Raw genomic sequence first — 21,255 nt, 5'->3', positions numbered from 1 at the left:
TAATAGGTAGAAAAGGCTAATGAATTAATTAAATAAATAAAGATTTATTTAATTAATAGAAGAAATGTGATCAACTAAATAAATAAAATATTTATTTAATTTAGGAAAAGGACAATTTAAATAAATAAAAGTATTTATTTAAATGAGGAAAGGCTTAGAAGAGGATTAATGAATTAATTAAATAAATAAAAATTTATTTAATTAATAAAAGACTTAGGATAAAATAATTAAATAAATAAAAATATTTATTTAATTAGACAAGACAATTTTAGGTGTCTACAATATGATATACTAAAAATCAAACTCTACCATGTTATTTTTTCCTATGAATATGCTTGCAAAAAAGTATTGTTTGTAGAAGGCAATTTTGGAAGAAAAAACAACTACCTTGAATTGTTGAACTTTACACTTCCTTGAAATTAATTTAGAATGAATATCAATATTGGATTAGAGAGCTAGATTTGATCCTTTATAAATATAGTACACTCTACCAAGATTGTCCACTTTATATTTAGTAGATTATCATTTGGATGAAGGTATGATGCTACACAATATTTAGTAACATCTTATATAATTACATGTATTATTAGGTGAAAGGGCTTTGTACACTTAGATTCTTAGACTTTAAAGTACATCTTACGAGAACTCAATATACATAAAGCAAAAATGCATCATGAATAGATTATACATGTCAAGTAATCTCAAAAAAGTAATCTCAAAATCAATCTTGATCCTATAATTGTATCCTTCAAATAATGAATTCTATTCACTTCACCTGTCTTGCTTCACCTATCTTGATGAAATATAGACAATAAAAGCTTTTATATTTAAATATACTATCCCACATGTTAATTTGAAAGATTCATAACATAACTCAATAACTCAATAGACAACAAACAAATATTTGAATTACACCAACTTAATTCTTAAATTAGATTAGCTTAGAGAAAGTGGAGCTGAATTTAAATGAGACAAATATGATCATGCGAACAATTATATCCTAGATACATAATGACAACTATAATTTCAGCTCAAATGATATAAAAGATTAAATTTAGTTGAGTCTCAACCATAAAAGTTTGTATTGATAAAAAATAAATAAATTAATAAAGTCAAGATAGTCGTTGGGTGGAATCCATCAAATTAATATTGGCTACAACGACACCCTATATATATATATATACTCACTCGAACTAACGAAATCAGGTAGCTGAAGATTCTTTGCAAATACGTCAGCACAAGCTTTAAAATCAAGTTAGGGTTTGATTGTTTTGCTTGGTAATCAAGATTGATGGCAGGTGGAACATCATAGGCAGTGAACACTGACAATTCCTTCCAAGACATGTTAACAGTACACCAAAAAAGAAATAATGGCGTAGGTAGTCAAATAAAAAACGGGGAAACTAGTAAAGGCAGAACGGAGGAGGGTAAATAAATATAGGTTAGTGGAGCCACGAGAATTATGAACAATGGCAGAGGTGCCAATCTCCATGGAAGCGGGTCCCAGAGGCGTCCGAATTCAGGTAGGCTGTCATCGTACAATGGTTGGTATGTTTGCCAGTTTGTAGATCCAATGGCTTTTTATATATATTTGGAGGATATCTCCGCTGGGAGAGGAGAGAAAAATGGGGTTTTTGCAGTCAACAATGAGGTCGGGCAGGGGAAGGCAGTGGCAATTGCAATGGCAGACGATGAGCATACGTGTGCTCCTAATCGGCGCCTTCTTGATAATGCTCATGCTACTCATAGCTCTGCGAAGCGGCACTTCTGCAGGTCAAGGGTTCGAACCCCAAACAGCCTGCACAGCGAGCGAATCTGTTGCCTGTGCAAAGTTGCCAGTGGCTGTGGCAGATGCCCTAATTCACTACGTCACCACCAACATTACACCGCAGCAAACCCCAGGGGAAATCAATATTGCGGGGGCCGTCCTGGCAAGGAGAAGCCCCTGCAATATGCTCGTCTTCGGGCTTGGCTACGACAGCCTAATGTGGGCCACGCTCAACCATGGCGGCCGCACACTTTTCCTGGAGGAAGACAAGGACTGGATCGCTCAAATTGCTCAAAAGCACCCGGAGCTTTCCGTGTACCATGTCTTTTACCCCACCGCTCTGACGCAGGCCCCTGATCTTCTCGTCCACGGCAAATCTCCACCCTGCCATCCTTCGGCGACTCTCGAGCTTAAGGACTCCGCTTGCAGGCTGGCGCTTACTAATCTTCCCCCTGAAGTCCTAAATACACAGTGGGACGCCATTATGATCGACGCTCCCAGGGGCTACTTTCCCGAAGCCCCCGGTCGCATGACGGCCATTTATACGGCGGCCGCCATGGCCAAGAAGCGGAGTAACCCAGGCAATACGGATATCTTTGTACATGATGTAGATCGGCCTGCGGAAGAGAATTTCTCCAACGCCTTTCTCTGCCAAGAGAATTTGGTGGCCTCTGAGGGCCGCCTCTGGCATTTCAGCGTTCCTGCTCAGCCGGAGGAGTCTCAGGATTTCTGTTCGGCAGTGGCAGTCTAAACTGCCAGCTGAGAGTGAGAGGGGCTTTTGTTTTTTCGAAAATGTTTGTGCCAGAATTAATGTCTAGGGTTTTCAGGTTTTCTCGCAGGGAACAATTGTAGCTATTTTTATCTGACATTTTTCGTACAATAAGGAATTTGTTGTGTTTCTTTGTAACAGACTGGTTCTAAACAATGGGTTGCTTTTTATATTTGAAATCTTCCTCAATTTCCCTAGCAAATTTCGATATGGCAATGCTGAAACAGAATCTCTGCTTGCATTCTCATGGATCACGAAATGCTGATTAAAAAACTGTTATTTGTTGCTGGAAATTTCGTGACTTTAATAATTGACATTAATTTCTAGAGTCGGTTTAATATTCAAAAGATTTTCTGAATTCTAAAACATTTACAAGATTATTTCTAGATTTAAGAAGCAATCTTTTGATTACTAAAATCTTTCTGGATAAAACTAAAATTTAGGCTTCATAAATTTGGTATACAAGTTTTAGAATAAAAAGTGTGTATTTACATGTAATTTTATTACTTTTTAAATTTTTATTTTTCTATTTTATAACCTTCAAATTTTTCAAGACTTCTTCGTGATGAAGGATCACAAAGTGTGATTTAAGTGAAGGTATCTTAAAAAGAGTTGTTTAAGATTTAAATAAATTAGAAATAGAAAATTGTTAAGGTTTTTAGATTTCATCAATTAAACTTGCTTTAAATTTTCAATTTGCATGTTAACAACACTTATGTTAAAAAGAGTTTTATAAGGTATGTGAAGTAGACACGTTTGTTGATGAAATTTAGGAGTCCAAATTATCAATTGAGAAGGTTTCCATGTTGCCCCTTATTTTGGATGAAATGCCTTGTGTCTCATAATGGAGGCAATCCGCCCATATGTTCCCGAACCTTTCGCATACATGTTTTACTTGGTTAGGGATTTCACCTATTTCACTTGGAGTCCCTAGTGACTGACTATAGGGTAAATTTTTTTTCTATCGATAGACATTTTTTTCTATTTTAGAAAAATTAAAATAAAGGTTAAAGGGGCTCATAGTTTACTATTAAAGCTAAATTGTTTTGAATGAGTCTAAGAATTATGTGAAGTCCAATGCCCTCACACGTGATCATGCTTGTTGTGACATTGGTGAAATGGATACCCTTTACGAGTTGCTATTTATTGAAGAGATAACAATTTAAACACTTAGTACTCATTGCATCTAGGTGATGCTCGCAAAGGTGAAGCATTGGACCTTCCCGGGAGGTCACCCATCCTAGTATTACTCCAACTCAAGCGTGCTTAACCATGGAGTTTCCTCCAAGGTTAAGTGCACTTAGCTTGCAACCCCATTTGCAAAACCTTTAGCAAGTGTTGTGTCTTATGAACCATTCACTATAGAGCCCCATTAGCTCTTTAATTTATCAGCAAGAGATATTTTCCCCAAGTCAAATTATGATTTGTTACCAAGATTCAATTGTGTAGTTTTTGAGTCAAACTCATGAATCATGGGTCAATGAGTTTGACTCAAACACTACACATTTGAATCTTAATAGCACTATCACAATGCAAACAATAGATGATGCAAACACTCAAAGACCTTATAGCTACCTTGGTCAATGAATCAAGACAAAATAGAAGAAAAGCCTAAGTCACCAAGGCAACAACCACAAACTAATACTTTTTCAACAAGAGTTGATCAAAGAAAGAGGCAACACATTTGGCCCCTCCCTACATTTCTACTCTTGAAATGCTACTAACAAGGCATTTGCACCAATAGGGTCTCAACCAATAAATGCACAACAAACTTATCCAGTCATAGCTAGACACCAAGCTAACATTCACTTTCAAGCTCAACCTATTTCAAAGGTCCATCCCATGGGGCTCATGTTTGCAAGAGCAATTTCTACTTCACAAAACACCTTATGGATGAATTATCTAGAATACTTGAAAGAACCTTTATATTTTAACATTTGTAAGTCTTATTACCATGACCTTCCTAGATTTGCCAAAATCTAAAGGTGAGGGAGACCCAAACTGACACATTAAAGCATACATGATAGTAGTAATGGTTCTCTTCCCTTGTGATAGATTTGTTGCCATAAAGAATCTCAAAAGGATTGGTTTGGATTGGAATATCACCTTCATGAGTTTTTGATACATTCTTTTTTGCAAGTTATTGGTAAATTTTTAATGACATTCAATATAAACAAATTGTTAAGGACACAAATTTAAGAATTCCTATATGTAAATGACACTAATGAGATCATAACACACTTCATTATGTGTTGGAAGAAAGTCTTATAATTCCCACCTTGTGTATTTTCAATTCTTATGATATATATTATATTGAGTGTTTTATGTGTATTATGTGATTTATGTGTTACCATCTGTTGCATAAAACTTTTTAATGAGGTATGTTGAGACATCATGGTGTTTCTAACTATGCATTATGGGATGCATACATGTTGTTCTCATATATGTTAGATTATGTTAGTGTTCCAATATTAAGTATTATTATTGAGTATGCATCTTGTTCCTAGAGCATGTTAGTATAGATGATTTATAGTAGATGTAATAATTTGATATCATGTTATGATTTATCTCATGTTGGCTATATTATATTGCTTTATCTTTTATTATATGCAACACGTAAACCTAATGTTTGACTTAAGTGTGTAATAAATTTACAAATATTGACATAAATTTTGTTTAACCATCTCAAATTACTTAATCCTTGTGTATCCTATGTTAACATAGATTTGAATTGGTAGCAACTTGGAATTCATATGTTGTGAAACTTGTAAAGTGTGTATGAGCCATTTATGTGTTTATTTTATCTTTTGTGGTGCATTTAAATTTGCTTTGAAATACATGTTTATCTTCTATATGATTCCCACGAACCATCACATACTTGTCAATAATTTCCAATTTGTTGGTACACTATTCACATGCACTCATCATGATTCGATGACTACGATCAATATACTTCATAATTATCACAAGGCCTCCACATCAAACCACACTTGTACACATCAAATCACATAAGCTACCACATCAATTAACTTCAATCATTTCGCAACCTCCACATCAGATTATATTTATGCTTGTCGATAACTTTTGTGTTTTTTATTCTTTTAAATAATATTAAATATTTTCATTTATATAGGTTAATTATGATGTCATGCTCCAAGACAACATCATATCTAAGCTAGAGGGAAACTATTAAATCAATATTTTAAGGAGTCTTGTGGATTCATATCTCATAAAGTAAAAAAATATATATGATATACAAAATCTACTGATTGTTATGTCCACATGCTCTCATTTTTCTATCCATACTTTTCCATTTTTCTTTCTCTATCTATCTACATTAAAATCTTAACTATTTTTGTCCCTACAATTTTTTAATGTTTATAGCCATTTTTGTTGCAACATCAATATCAACTTCAAGTTGCACATCATGGGTGGAACCTATACTAGCAAATATCCTACTAACATAATTGACTTGAAATCCAACAAGGATTTGTATAAAATTTTCAAAACAAGCATGATGGGATGTGTTCTACAAAAAAATGTGTGGGTTTGATTTAATAAAATTACTATGGAATTCACTATGGGTTTCATTAACAACCAAGTTACTTTGAGAGAAATTACTTTCTCAATAATTGTTCAAACAATTTTTGAAGCTATTAGGGCTACCCCCAAATAGGTGAATAATTCTTTCCTACTATGTCTAGCATTGTAAAAGACTTAAAACCCTTATGGAAGTAGTTCATGCAATGCGGGGAATTAATTGAAATGGTGCATGGATAGGGAACAAAACGATCTTCATTTCCTAATCCATGGGATGCTGTTGAAAAGTTTGTTATCCAGCATATCACATGTGAAGGTAGGTATGCTTACATTTTTTTCATCACTTCAAGTCAATGTTCAAAGAAGTAAAAAATGGGCATGAAATCTCTATTGGAAATTGACACTCATCCAGTGACTTCGAATGCTTGATTTATGGTCTAGGGTTGTCATTGATGGCAACTCTTCTTGGAGATTCGATCCGGCGGTTGTGATTCATCTTATCTAGAAGCTGAAGTTAACTGGTAAAACATGGCTATTTCGGTAATGTTTTGGTCCGGACTAATTTTTGATGATTGCAGTAATTTTGGTGGTTGATTCCGTGTTCTTGGTGAATGGGAAGATCCTTAGGAAGCTTGTGAAAACACCTTTTTGGTCTGGTGCTATGTTTGTGTTCGAGAATGAAGCTACATGTTACACTTCTTGAAGACGAATTGAAGGAGATTATTTTTGTGTTACGACCGGATATATAAGATCGACTTGGTGATTGGTTTTCAGTGTAATACGTGTGTGGTGATCAATTTTGATGTGATTGAGCACAATTTCACGAGCGCATTTGATTCACAGACAATCCGGTAGCCGACTGAGACAGAAACAAAGTATTTAGTAGAGCGAAGACAGTCAGAGATTCAGTGCTTAATTGGAACTCATTCTTGCATTATCAGATGCTACTTGAGAGTTCATTTTATTTTATTTTCTCATTGTAATCAAATTGTAAGTCAAGTGAGACTTCCCTGAAGGTTGTAGCCTTCCGAGAAATTGTAATTGAGCAGCGAGCTCTAGGCAGTGACCCTGAAGGCAAGTGCATTCCTCATCTATGTAATATTTATGTACTCTTAGCCATAGTATATGAATATTGTGGGTACCAGCCCCATCGTGGTTTTCCCTTTGCAGGTTTCCATGTAAAAATTCTGGTGTTGTGGATCTATGGTTTATTTGTTGCATGTTTATGTTCTTTTCTGATATGCTTTGCTAACTGGTGGATAAAGAATAAGTTTGTGGATTTGACATTACTGGCAATTGGCACTTATTGGATTCATTTTGTTCTCATTGATGGCAACAAGATTTGATGGAAGTCACAAACTGACACCAGGAGGCGTATACCGACAGATACCGACATTGGAAGCATTTAGGCCTACACCGGCACCGACACCGGCACCGACATCAATACTTCAAGGAAGCCAACATCAAGGAAGATTTATTTAGTAAATCATTTTGTAATTATTATCGAGGCCAACATTGAATATATTTTGTAAATGCATTGTAAGCCGACATAAGGCATATCATGTGTAATAGGTATATAAGTCAGACTACTAGGTCAATTTAAAATATGAGGAGATGATGGTATTATGATATAGATAGACATATATAGGTATAGCAGAATTGTGAGATGCAAAATATATGTATGGAGATCATTTTTCTATGCGAACATCATATCATGCAATGATCTATAAATAGCTTGGAAAGCATTCCTGGAGGAGAAGTAATATCGGTAATAGTTCAAGTTTGTAAAACAGTATAGAGAAGAACCAGAACCAGAACTCTATCTGGCATAGGAGATGCATTCTTGAGTTCATTTTTCAGTAACTTACTTTGGCAGAAAGCTTGTAGTCAATGAGGCTCTTTAGTGATGAGCAATATGCTCTAGGCAATGTGCCTTCCTGCAAGTGCAAGCCCCTGTTTTATGTAATATCTTTTCATATGGCCAGTGAACTGATATTGTGGGTCACAAATCCCACCGTGGTTTTTCCTCATTGATTTTTTCCACGTATAAATTATGTGTGTTATGGTGTTCATTTATGTGGATGGTTTATTTGCTTCTTATTATATGCTTATTTGTTTACCGATACATGCATGCATGGTTTAGAAAGTTAACAAATGTTGATTCTGATAGAACACTGATTCACCCCCCCTCTCAATGTTCTTAGATCCCAACAATTGGTATCAGAGCCTGGTACCTCCAAAGAAGTTTAACAGCTTGAGGGAGATCCTGAAACTAGAATCTTTGAACATGGCTATGGAGAAGCAACTTTAGATGGCTCTTGAGGATTATGATGCTGAAAGGATGAAGAACTTGCAATTGCAAGAAGAATTGAATTTTGCAAATGAATTCATTCTTATCCTGCAAGAAAGGTTGTCATCTACTCAAGCCAAGAGAAAAGAACTTTTGCAACAACCGGTTGATGAGGAGAAGAATTCTCTTAAGGAAAAATGTTAGAAACTAAGTCAAGCAAACATGCTCATGAAGAATGAAATGCAAGATCTGACCATGAGGTTATCAAAAGATATTAGGGTAGAAAGAAGAAGGAAGATAATCTTGTTTTATCTCTAAAGAACAATTTTGATGAATGTGGAAGATTGACTCATGAGAATAATCTGTTGAGGACTGATTTGGCACACTCCCGAAATAATGAACAAGAACTTGAAAGACAAGTAACTACTTTGAGAGATGATCTGACTACTGCAAGTGAGTATAAAGAAAAGTTTAGGATCAGTGCTGCATAGTTGGATGACTTATTGAAAAGACAAAGATAGAATGATGATTCTAGAGGACTTGGATTTGTACAAGGTGAAAGCTCTGGTACTACTAATGAAGATTAGTCAACCGGTATGCAGAACTCATCAGAACAGAGGAAACCAGTAAAGCAATCTAATGCTTATAAATTCAATGGTAGATGTTTTGTTTGCAATAAATTTGGGCATATGGCTAAACAATGTAGAAATAAGGCAAATAAAAACTATAATTTTGTTCCTGGTCAATGCTCAAACTGCAAGAAATATGGTCATAGATCAGAAGATTGTAGAACGAATGTTAAATGTCATGCATGTGGAAAGTTTGGACATTTTGATAATCATTGTAGGTCAAGAAATAATAATACCAGATATGTCAAAGCAATTCAGAAGAACAATGTTACATGCTATGCATGCAACAAAATAGGTCATATTGCTAAGTATTGCAAAAGCAAGACTCAACCAGTTAATAATGAGAAAGGAAAGCAAAAAGTAGATGAAATACAACAAGAGCACACCAAGAGATGGGTTAGAAAATCTGAAGAACAAAGTGGAGATGGATCTATACCAGCAAATCCACTGGTAGAACAAGGTATTCCTCCACCGATAGGAAATTCCACCGTTAACTGAGGCATAAGCCTTAGGGGTTGGCAAAGTCACTGCTAAATTTTGCATATTACCCCGAAAGAGATCTAAGGAGATCTGGAGAAATGTGTTCATCATCGATGAAGGTTACCTCGACACATAACTGTGAAACCGACATCCGTAGGGTTGTTAGTAAAGCATTAATTATAGAAAGTTAGGGTTTTTATTTGCTGATAAAAGAGGGTAAGTGAATTCATTTTCACTCACCGAGCATTCAAGCATTTAGAGCGAAGTTAAGGCGAATTAAGAGTGAGCAAATCATTGAGAAAGGATTTCGAGCAATTACATGAAGCACACAATTGTCCACCGACATTCACACTTAGGTATTTTCCGACATGGCATTTGGATCTTCAGCACCTACTTTTATTGCAATTCCCACTATTGTCGAAGTCAAGGATAGGTTAAGGCCAGTCTTTAAGGAGGTTCCCGAAATTGCTAAGAAGGAAGACTCTGCGGGAGCATTTTCTAGGGTTCCTGACGAAGTAATGTATGTTGAAGATGTGAGGGCATACATTCACTGCACTCTTGAGGATTTGGGCACCTAAGACATTAAAAGCATGTATCAATAAGTGATACTAGGAGATACTAGAAATATCAAACTAGAATTCAAGGCAATTGAGGATCTAGGGTTAACCGGTATTTTGTACAAACCAGAATTCAAGGATGAGGTGATCGGATACATTGTCAGCAGGGTTCACAACAAATTCATTTGGTTAGACAAACCCTACATGATCACGAAGGAGGCAATTCAGGCTATCACTGGATTACCCATGGTCGGACAAGAACCTGGTAAGAAAATTTCCCACACAGAGGTCGAAAAACTCACTAGTGCTACATCCGATAGTAGATCAATGAGGATAAGCACAATAATCGACATGAACATAAAGTTTGCAAGCATGATAATAGGATATAAGGTAAATCAATCCAACCAATTGAATTCTGTTGCAAGTTCATGCATTCATTCCGCATATCAGATGCTAAGAAATAATGTGAAGTATGACTTATGTGAATTGATGCTAAACCTTACTAAGATCAAAGGAACCAAGGAAGGCACCTTCAGATATGGAAACTTAATTTTTTGTTTAATGCTTTACTTTCTGAATGAGATAGCCGGTTTAGGAAAGAAGCAATGGGCTCATGACATACAGGTATGCAGATCAAGATAGCTATCACCGACAAAGATGATAAACTTTGGGGGTATTTTAAGACTTTTCAAGAAAACATGAGGAAAAGGGAGAGAATTTCAAAGAATATTGTGGAGAAGTATTCCATTGACATATGTTTCATGATGAAAACTGATAAAACTCTCATGGAAGCAGTTGAACCCAGGAAAATCTAGATTACTGAGCTTGGATATGAGGTAGATGATAGCATTTTTGAGCTTTATGCAAAGATGTTGTTAGATACCTCATTAGATGATAAGACATAAAACTTTGGTACAACAGGAGAGAAGGCTCTTGAAGTAAAAACAAGTTTTAACAGGAAGAGGAGAAAATAAAATAAAGAATATGTTTGCATATGTACAAGATGTGCTGCATAAGATAGACACTCAGCTGGGCTCTAAATCTAAACAGGCAGTCAAACCGACAGAGGTTGCTACTGAAGAAGTGAAGAAGCCACAAGTTCACGTTTCCCTTATCACTTCTGATTCTGATCTTGAGGATAATGAACCTCTGGCTTTCAGAAGGGTGCAAAGGAAGAATGTGGTAAAACCACCGATAAAGCAACAAAAGGTAGAACTTGGGAGGAGACTTGCCAGAAAGGCAGCTCAGCCTACTGCACCTCTTCCACCGGTGCAAAAGAGGTTGAGATGGACAAGGTAAAATCAACTAAGTCCATACCGGCAGGTAAAATTGATACCCCGACAAGAGTTTTTGGCAATTGACACTTCTCATGTCGAGAAGATATCAGTCTCTGAGTTAAGTCCAACATAATTGATGATGATGGCCACTCAGAAATTGCTAAAGGAAGGAACTGTAGACAAAGGGTTAATTGATCAATCGGTCTCTGTACTACACAAAATAATGCCTAATTGTCAGATTGAGGATGGAGCAAGCCCTTCCAGTAAGCTCAAGACTTTAATAGAGCACATATCAAATAATTATCAAACTTTGAGATAGATTGGAGACTGACAGGCTTTGGACAGTTTCTCTTCAGCTAAAAGAGCAACTTTTTATCAACTCATAGGAACTGGGAAGAAGAAAATAGAAGACAAGCTTATTCCCATTGAAATTTGTTTAAAAAAATGTACTAATATTTACATAGTATGTTGTAATTTAGGAAATCTTACAACTAATGTAGATAGAAGATTGAAAGAGTTATATGAAAAAATGACTAATATTGCTAACTCTTTTCATGGACTGAATACACTAACTACATCTGTTGATGGACAAATTTTGTCCTTGGAGAACCAAGTTTTTGCTTTTGAGAAGGAGAAAGATAAAATAATAAGGAGAGCAAGAAATTTAAGAGGATTGGTAAGCCTTAGACTTGATTCATTGGGTGTTCACAAGAAAGAATGTATGGATATGCTAGCAAAACCAAAACCGGTAGATACCCAGGAGAAGGAATCATTTTCCCACTTACTAGGTGGACTTGCATCGGTATCTGATACTTTCAAATTAGGCTGGGACACGTATCTTCAGTTGCTACAAAAGACATACCTAGAAATCCTAAAGATGACTAAGCTCAAGTGACACTAGTAGTATTCTTTCATTCTTTTATTCTTTCACCAGTCTTTGGCATCAATGTCAAAGGGGGAGTATGTACTTATGTGAAAAATATCAAAAAAAATATTATCGGGTAAAGTATATGGAGTGTATTGCTCAGGGGGAGCACATCGACATGAAATCCATTTTTCACATGAGTGTTGCCATCAATGCCAAAGGGGGAGACTGTTGGCAATTGACACTCATTGGATTAATTTTGATGTAATTGATGGTAACAAGATTTAATGGAAGTCACTAACTGGCACTAGGAGGCATATACCGACAGATACCGACATTGGAAGCATTCAAGCCTACACCGGCACCAACATCAATACTTCAAGGAAGCCGACATCAAGGAAGATTTATTTAGTAAATCATTTTGTAATTATTGTCGAGGCCAACATTGAATATCTTTTGTAAATGCATTGTAAGCCGACATAAGGCATATCATGTGTAATAGGTATATAAGTCAATCTGCTAGGTCAATTTAAAAAATGAGGAGATGATGGTATTGTGATAGAGATAGACATATATAGGTATAGAAGAATTGTGAGATGCAAAATATATGTATGGAGATCATTTTTGTATTTGAACATTATATCATGCAATCATCTATAGATAGCTTGGAAATCATTCTTGGAGGAGAAGTAATACCAGTAATAGTTCAATTTTGTGAACCAGTACAGAGTAAAACCAGAACTGGAACTCTATCTGGCATAGCAGATGCATTCTTGAGTTCATTTTTCAGTAACTTACTTTGGCAGAAAGCTTGTCGTCAGTGAGGCTTTTTAGTGATGAGTAGTATGCTAGGCAGTGTGCCTTTCTACAAGTGCAGGCCCTTGTTTTATGTAATATGTTTTCATATGGCCAGTGAACTGATATTGTGGGTCACAAATCCCACCATGGTTTTTCCTCATTGAGGTTTTCCATGTATAAATTCTATGTGTTATGGTGTTCATTTATGTGGATGGTTTATTTGCTTCTTGTTATATGCTTATTTTTTTACTAGTACATACATGTATAGTTTAGAAAGTTAACAATTTTTGATTCCGACAGAACACTGATTCACCCCCTCCCCCCCCCTCTCAGTGTTCTCAGATCCCAATAGATATATGGTAGATTATTGATTCACCCCCCCTCTCAGTGAACCTTGATTCTAACAATTAGTATCAGAGCCTAGTTCCTCTGAGGAAGCTTAACTGCTTGAGGAAGTTCTGGGAGATTGATTCAATGGATTTTGGTTTTTAGAGACAACTCAATGTGGCACTTGAGGATCTTGATGTAGCTAGAAATAAGATTTGTACCTTGAAAAAGAACCTGAATGTTGTTTATGTACTCATTAGTGAGCTAAAGGATCAAGAAAGTGTCTGTAGAGAAAAGAGGAAGGAATTAATGGACAAGTTGAAGGAGAAAGAGGATCAGATCATTGAATTCTAGGACAAAGCTAATGAAGTTAACAAGCTTGAGAGAGAGAATGTTGCTTTGAAGAATGAGATGCAATCTATTGTGATGAGGCTAATTAAGGAGATTGAGGACTAGAAGAAGAATGAAGAGAATCTGGCACAATCATTGAAGGAAAGAGTTGATAAATGCTTTGGGATTACCTATGAGAATGAATAGTTGAAGCTTGAGCTAACACAATCAAGGAATAATGGTCAAGAACTTGAAAGACAAATTGCTACCTTGAGGGATGAACTTGCCATTGCTAATGAATACAAAGACAATTTCAAAGCTAGCTCAGCAAGGCTTGATGAGATGCTATAAAGTCAGAGACATGGAAAGGATATGTGAGGCCTAGGATTTGAGAAAGGTAAATCCTCCAGATCTGGACAAGGAAATGCAAAACCTGATCAGAGGAAGAGAAAGAATCCTTTGATAAGACAACCTAATGCTCATAAATTCAATGGTAGATGTTTTAATTGTAATAAGTTTGGTCATATGGTGAGTCAATGAAAAAGTATGATGAATAATGGAATGATGAACAATAACAATATGAATTATGTTCCTACCTTTACTGGTTAGTGTTTCATATGCAATAGTTTTGGACACAAGTCAAATGTGTAGAGCAGTAATAAATAACTTTCATAACAAGAGATGCTATGCTTGTGGAATATTTGGACATATCTCTAACCAGTGCAAGACAAGACCAAATTAGATGAACTTCAGACCTATGCAAAATAATGTTGTTTGTAGAGCATGCAACAAAACCAGTAACATTGCAAAGTACTGCAGAAGAAAAAACATTGCTCTAGTTGACAAGAACAAATCAGATGAAAAGGGAAAGACAAAGGTTGATGAGATCAAAGATCAGCATAAGAAGATGTGGGTAAAGAAGGATGAATGTAAGAAAGATGGTGGATTTGTATTGAATCTGATGCAGAACCTTTATCTAGTAACTAGGGCTTTTGGGGGAGGCAAACTAATGCAAATCTTGCAGTACCCCTTGATGAGATCTATAGTCAATGGACTACGGATGACATGAATCAAATTTCAATTGATATCCGATATTTAGATGGCAAATTCTGGCATCTGGTAGTTGAACATGGCAACCGATTGAATATTTGAGGTGCATTTATTTCAAAGTGAAATTAGGGTTTGCAATGGTAATTGGCTACAAAGTATACTAGTCTAACCGATTGAATTTTGTATTCGACACTACCATTCATGCAGCCTATCAAATGGTCAAAGAAGATGCTCATTATGACCCGTGCAATGTTTTGTTACAGGAGTTGATAAATTTGAAGAAAATCAAGCAAGATAAAAAGCATGTCTTCAAATTTGGTTCCTTGGTTATTTGTTTGGCACTTTACTTCATGAATCAGATCCTTGGAACCGATAGAGTACAGTGGGATTTTGACAGACTGGTGGCCCAACAAATAAAGCAGGGGCTTGACAGGTAGGATAATAGAGACAATCAGAATGCTGCTTTGTGGGCTTTCTTCAAGACAAGATGAAATAAAGAGTCAAAATCCCCAAAGAAATTGTGAAGAAATATGAGGGGACAATCTACTTTATGGTGAACAAAGATGAATGTCTTATGGAAGCATTTCAACCCCGGATAGTATGGATAATGCCTATGGGATATGAGGTTGATGCATCCACTTTGGATGCCTACACACAACACCTGCTAAACACTCCGGTAGACTCCAAAGAAGAAAGGTTTGAAACTTGTCAAGAGAAATCAATGAAATTGCACACCAAATTCACCAAATCGGCTAGAAAAAGAAAAGTTGCAAAGATAGTAGAAGACATCCTTGTTGAAGAAGGTCACCCTCAGGAGAAAGTTAGAGCTGCTAGAGCTGCGAGGGATGCAGTTGAAAAAGTGAAGAAACAAAATACTGCACCTACTCTAGTTAAAGTAAAGGTGACAGGGTCTTCTGTCACTCTGATGAAGACACCTCCTGCTGAAGAAGAACCCTCTGGTTCTTCTACAAAGGGTAAAGGTGTTCTAAGGAAGAAACAAAAACCCCAAGAGAGTATGTGGCAGTTGTTGGCATTGCATGAAGATTGTATTGAAGAAGTATAGTGTTGTCATTGATTTCAATTGCAACTGATAATGAAATAGTAAAGCAACCAGTAATGAAGCAGTAAAGAAACCAGTATTGAAGCAAGGAAGTTCAATCGGTAACCCTAACCAGTTGAGAAGTTGAACCCTAACCAATGGAGCTTGGAGATTAGTTGTGATGATCTATGACTGAATGATGATCGGTGATGAAGATGCCACATAAGCATGTTGCACGTGGTGAGTTTCAAAATGGTTTTGGCATGTAAAGATAACCATTTATCTTGGTAATGATCAAATGCATAGTATGAAGTGACAAACGTGTGATGTGTTACAAGAATCAAAGTGCGATGATCCAGGAGCGGCTGTAGATGCCTAGAAGAATATGAACTTGATTGCATGTAATCTAACGGTCAAGATTGAACCGATGTGTTTGTAATCTCTATGATATTTTTAGGGTTTGTGTTATGTTATCGACCTAATGTATTTGTTTTTAATCTAAAACTAAGTTAGATGTAGACATTCCAAAGGCTCCAAAGAAAGGAGAGTTTGCTTGAGCGATCTGGAAACCCAAATCTGGTGTTGAGAAGAAAGAGTAGAAGGAGAGGAAAGCAAGGTCAGATCCTGTACTGGAAAGCAAGCCTAAGAGAGGAAAGAAGGAAAAATCCGACTTGGATGAAGCAATAGAATCTAGTAAGATGGAGACCTCCCAAACCAAGTATCATATTATTCCTCCTTTTTCTACTTAAGAACTGATAGATAAAATTATCAAAGATGGAAATTTGAAGAACATTTCTGTATATTATGAGAATATGGATGATAAGGATCAAAGGAAGATTGAAGAAGTTGTAATTTTGTACATGGATGTATTTAGTAAAGAATTGATTGAGCTAGAAAAATATCTTCCAAAAATCTTTGTACAGTATAATTGATGCTAGGAGAAAATCTACTAGCCAAATGGATAGAGAAATAAAGGAGAGTGAACTGGTTAATCAGGGCACCAGTATCCCTATTGAGGAAATTGACAGATTAATTTTGTTAGCAAATAAAAAGGAATTTAGGAGAAAACACAAAGTCAATAGCCTGATGGTTGGCTGAGTTGGAGAAATAAGGAGAGAAACTCGTGCAATCTGGAAGAAGTTTCTTAATGAGAACCGACTTGTAGAAACTCTCACAAGATGAAGCCACTTAGTCAAAAAATCCTCTAGTAAATGATGTAAATAAGGAGGAGGACAATCAGGATCTTGCAGAGCAACAAATTTTGGATTTTGTTGAGGTCGAGCCCATTGAAGTGAATGTTAAATCAGCCAAGGTAGAGGTTGGTGCACCAAGTGGTGACACCGGTGCCTAAAGAAGGAAAATTCAGACAGGTCAAAGCTGAGAAAAAGGTAGAGGAATAACAAGAAAAACTGGATAAAGGAAAGGGTAAGGCAACAAAGACTCTGATCCTTGTGGAAATTGACACAACTAAAATTCATAGCCAAGGGAGCTTTCTGCAGTTTAATATCAGTTTTGACAAACCCTTCAATCAGATGTCTCTGAGAGAGAGGATGATTGATGTTGCTGCTCTCCAAGCACAATCCAGCCAGAATCTGAAGAGAAGAGACTTATTGAAAAATCAGTTAAAGTTTTGGAACATGTGGTACTGGAAGTACAACATGATGCTAATTCTAGTTCATCCAGTAAGCTTCAGAACTTAATAGATCATATATCCACCCAGTTTGATTCATTGACCAAGGAATCAACTAGGCAGGCTATGGAGAAATTAAAAGATGCCAAAGTTCAAACATTTTTGCAAATGATTAGTAATGATAGGGCCCAGCTAGATAAGGAATTAAAACTAATTGATGAGGCCTCAGTGAAAGGTGGCAAAATTTATAAGTCTTGTCTAATTTTGACCAATTTTACCACTGAGATAGACAAGTAGATAGATAATTGTAGAGGATAGTTAGCTCAGATTTCTCAGGCTTATGATCCTAAGATAACTTAACCGATAGTATTGAAGGCCAAATTTTGACTATTATGGAGTAGATCAATAATTTTGAGCAGGAGAGAATGATTAGGCAGAAAGGTGAACTCCAGAACCTAATTGGTCCTCGATTGGACACCTTAGTATACCATAAGATGGACTGCATTCAAAACATGTCCCATGAGACTCCTATTGAGGTTGCAGTTATAGAATTTCATGCTTATGTTTTGAATGGTTTTGTTTCAATTTTGGAGAAGTTGCGAGTAGGATGGAACACATATCTTGGGTTCCTTAAGATGGCATATGTTGGCCATTTGGTGGAATTGATTATGTGTTGCATTGATGTTTTGTCATTGATGCCAACACTAGTTGTTTGGATACTTTACCAACACCCTTCTTGTCCCGGTAGGTTGAGTGGTTTTTGGTTGATTTGGATCCTGAATGATCTGGTAGGCTCCGGTATAGTTTGGTTATGGAATTGGTTTAGTCATGATACTCATGTTCATATTCAGTAAGATGGTTTTGGTCTGGTGATCAAATGATATCCTGTTTCCTTAGAAGCTTGGTTTTTGGTTCCAATGAGGGTTTCACCAGCAAAGCTTTTGATGAAGATCTTTGATGAATTGCATAAGGGGTGTTGGTACAGCTTCTAGTGGAGTTTCAGGATGTTGTTGGTGATCATGTTTGAGACTTGGTGGATGGAGATCATTGTTGTAGCATGTGGACCTATACTAGGTCCCTGTTGATCTAGGTTATGGACTAACTTTAATGTAACGTGTGGATTGGACCTCTCGATGTGTTTCCAGGATGTCTTATGTGTTGGATATTATTTGTTTGGTCTGAGGCTGACATAGTTTGAAATTATGTAATTAGTTTATTATTTGGTGGCCGACCCGATTGTTTATGGTCGAGGGTTTGTATATATAGATGTAAGATCTCATTATAGAACATAATGTAGAGATCAAAGGAATAGGAAATGGATATGTAATGTGTGAATAATGTAATATCATTCAGGCAGAGGATTTGGTTGATCATTGGAGATCAAATTGGGTTTATGTAAGAGGATTTAGTCCTTAAATATTGAGCTTAACCAGAACTATACTCAGGCATAGGAGATGCTATCTTTTACAGTTCAACACTTCTCTGGATTGTAGCATGGGTTTCTATGTAGTCAGTGAGGCTTCTTTTGTGATGAGCAGTGCGCTCTAGGCTATTGGCCTTCTTGCAAGTACAGGCCCCTCAATTGTAATTCACATACTTACTGCATAAGTATTTTCTGACTGTGGGTAGGCTTCCCACCATGGTTTTTCCCTTTATCAGGTTTTCCACATATTAATCTTGGTGTCATGTGGATGGTATTTATTCTGTGATTATTGTTTATGCTTAATTGGTTTAATTGTTATTCTAGTATTAATGTTTTGGGTTCTGGTATTAAAGTTTTAAATTGCTAATGGTTCCGGTAATTAGTGACAACTTATTCACCCCCCCTCTCAGCTGTCTTCTAGTTATTTGAACTATCTAACAACATATGCAGATATTCCAAAGCATGTATAGATTTGATCATTCAATGTGTGTGTATATGTACAGGTAATTTTGATGCACACCCCATATTTGGTATTGCTATCAAAGGGGGAGAGATAAGGTGAAAAATGTACAAACTAATTATGTATGGAGTGTACAGTTTGGTGATGTAGATTTTTGGATTGTTGATCTAAGGGGGAGCCTTAGAATTCTTTCATTCTTTCATCCGTTCTACATGTTTCACAGGTTTCTACATTTAGTCATTTTTCATAGGTGTTGCCATCAATGCTAAAGGGGGAGATTGTTGACAATTGACACTCATCCGGTGACTTCCAATTCTTGATTTATGGTCTAGGGTTGTCATTGATGGCGAATCTCCTTGGAGATTTGATCCGAAGGTTGTTATTCATCTTATCCGGAAGGTGGAGTTAATTGGCAAAATAGAGCTTTCTCAGTCATGTTTTGGTTCGAAATGATTTCCGATGATTGTGGTAATTTTGGTGGTTGATTTCGTGTTCTTGGTGAATGGGAAGATCCTTAAGAAGCATGTGAAAACACCTTTTTGGTTTGGTGCTATGTTTATGTTCGAGATTGAAGCTGACTTGAAGCTACACGTTACAGTTCTTGAAGCCAACTTGAAGGAAATTATTTTTGTGAAGACTGGATATATAAGATCGATTTGGCGATTGGTTTTTAGTGTAATACATGTGTGGCGATCAATTTTGGTGCGATTGAGAGCAGTTTCATGTGTGCATTTGATTCACAGACAATCCGGTAGCTGACTAAGACATAAATAGATTATTTAGCAGAGCGAAGACAATCAGAGATTCAATGCTTAACCATAACTCATTCTTGCATTATCAGATGCTACTTGAGAGTTCATTTTATTGTATTTTCTCATTGTAATCAAATTGTAAGTCAGTGAGACTTCCCTGAAGGTTGTAGCCTTTCGAGCAATTGTAATTGAGACTGAATGCAAGTTCATTCCCCATCTATGTAATATTTATGTACTCGTGGCCATAGTATATGAATATTGTGGGTACCAGCCCCACCATGGTTTTTCCCTTTTCAGGTTTCCACGTAAAATTTTGGTGTTGTGGATCTGTGGTTTATTTGTTGCATGTTTTTATTCTTTTTTGATATGCTTTGCTAACCAGTGGATAAATAATAAGTTTGTGGATTTGATATCAGGTAGATCAATGATTCACCACCCTCTCAGTGATCCCTGATTCTAACAATCTCCCCCCATCCATCATAGATTGATTAAATATTGTTTATGGAGGTTTATAACTAGTGTATTACGAGAAAAATAAGCATAATTAACTAGATTAAACGGGTCTAACCACTAGAAACCCAAATCTAATTACTAAATCTGCAATGACAATGAAAAATGATTAATTAACAACAAAGCATAAGATCAATTTGAATTAAAACTCCCTCTTTGTTGAATCAATCTCTTGCTTCCATTGTTCTTCTCAATTTTTGTGGGTGAATGGCTCTCAGTGTTGCGTTGGGAATCCTGCATAAGAATGACACAATAATTTCGAAGATGGTGGTTATTGAAATGGGAGATTGATGCATAATTTATAGATTTCAAATAGAGAAATTGAGCGGTCGAGATGCATTTGAGAACATAATAGATCAATGGTTGAGATTAGTTGAGACAAAATTGATTGGGAGTTAAACTTATTTGATTGATGAGCTGATTGAATTGATTGATCAATGAACAGGATAGATTGGGAAGATGACCTCTTTGATGAGTTTGTTTAGAAAATTTGATTGATGAGTTAATCGAGTTAGTTGAGGAGATGACTGATTTGATTGCCCAGTCAGAAAAGGTGATTGATAGTTAGACTTAGAGTCTGTGCAAGTTACGATTTTGACATGTGCTATAGGAAATTAGCTTGAAATTCAAATTTCACTTGCATTTGATTTGAATTTGAATGTTCAAAATCATGAAATGAAATGCACATTATTTGAAATTAAGTGAAAATAGAATCTGGGGAATTTTTTATTTTTTATTTTTAAATTAGAAAAATGAGTTAG

General features: G+C 36.1%; 1 protein-coding gene across 1 annotated transcript; it reads left to right on the top strand.

The window, feature by feature from the left end:
• Window positions 1–1,267: 1,267 nt before the first annotated feature.
• Window positions 1,268–2,677, top strand: LOC131077796 (glucuronoxylan 4-O-methyltransferase 1). Its single transcript, XM_058015352.2, has one exon. It carries the CDS (start codon window positions 1,626–1,628, stop codon window positions 2,517–2,519), a length of 894 nt encoding a protein of 297 aa, XP_057871335.2. The 5' UTR covers window positions 1,268–1,625; the 3' UTR covers window positions 2,520–2,677.
• Window positions 2,678–21,255: the final 18,578 nt, after the last annotated feature.

Source organism: Cryptomeria japonica, chromosome 6, assembly GCF_030272615.1.
Source record: "Cryptomeria japonica chromosome 6, Sugi_1.0, whole genome shotgun sequence".
In the NCBI taxonomy this organism is placed as follows: Eukaryota; Viridiplantae; Streptophyta; class Pinopsida; order Cupressales; family Cupressaceae; genus Cryptomeria; species Cryptomeria japonica.
Note: the sequence above shows the minus strand (reverse complement) of the source record. Positions and strands in the feature narration are given on the sequence as shown.

What these genes read in the sequence shown, in the direction of transcription:
- LOC131077796 (XM_058015352.2), top strand. Translation starts at nt 1,626, where the DNA reads ATGGGGTTTTTGCAGTCAACAATGAGGTCGGGCAGGGGAAGGCAGTGG.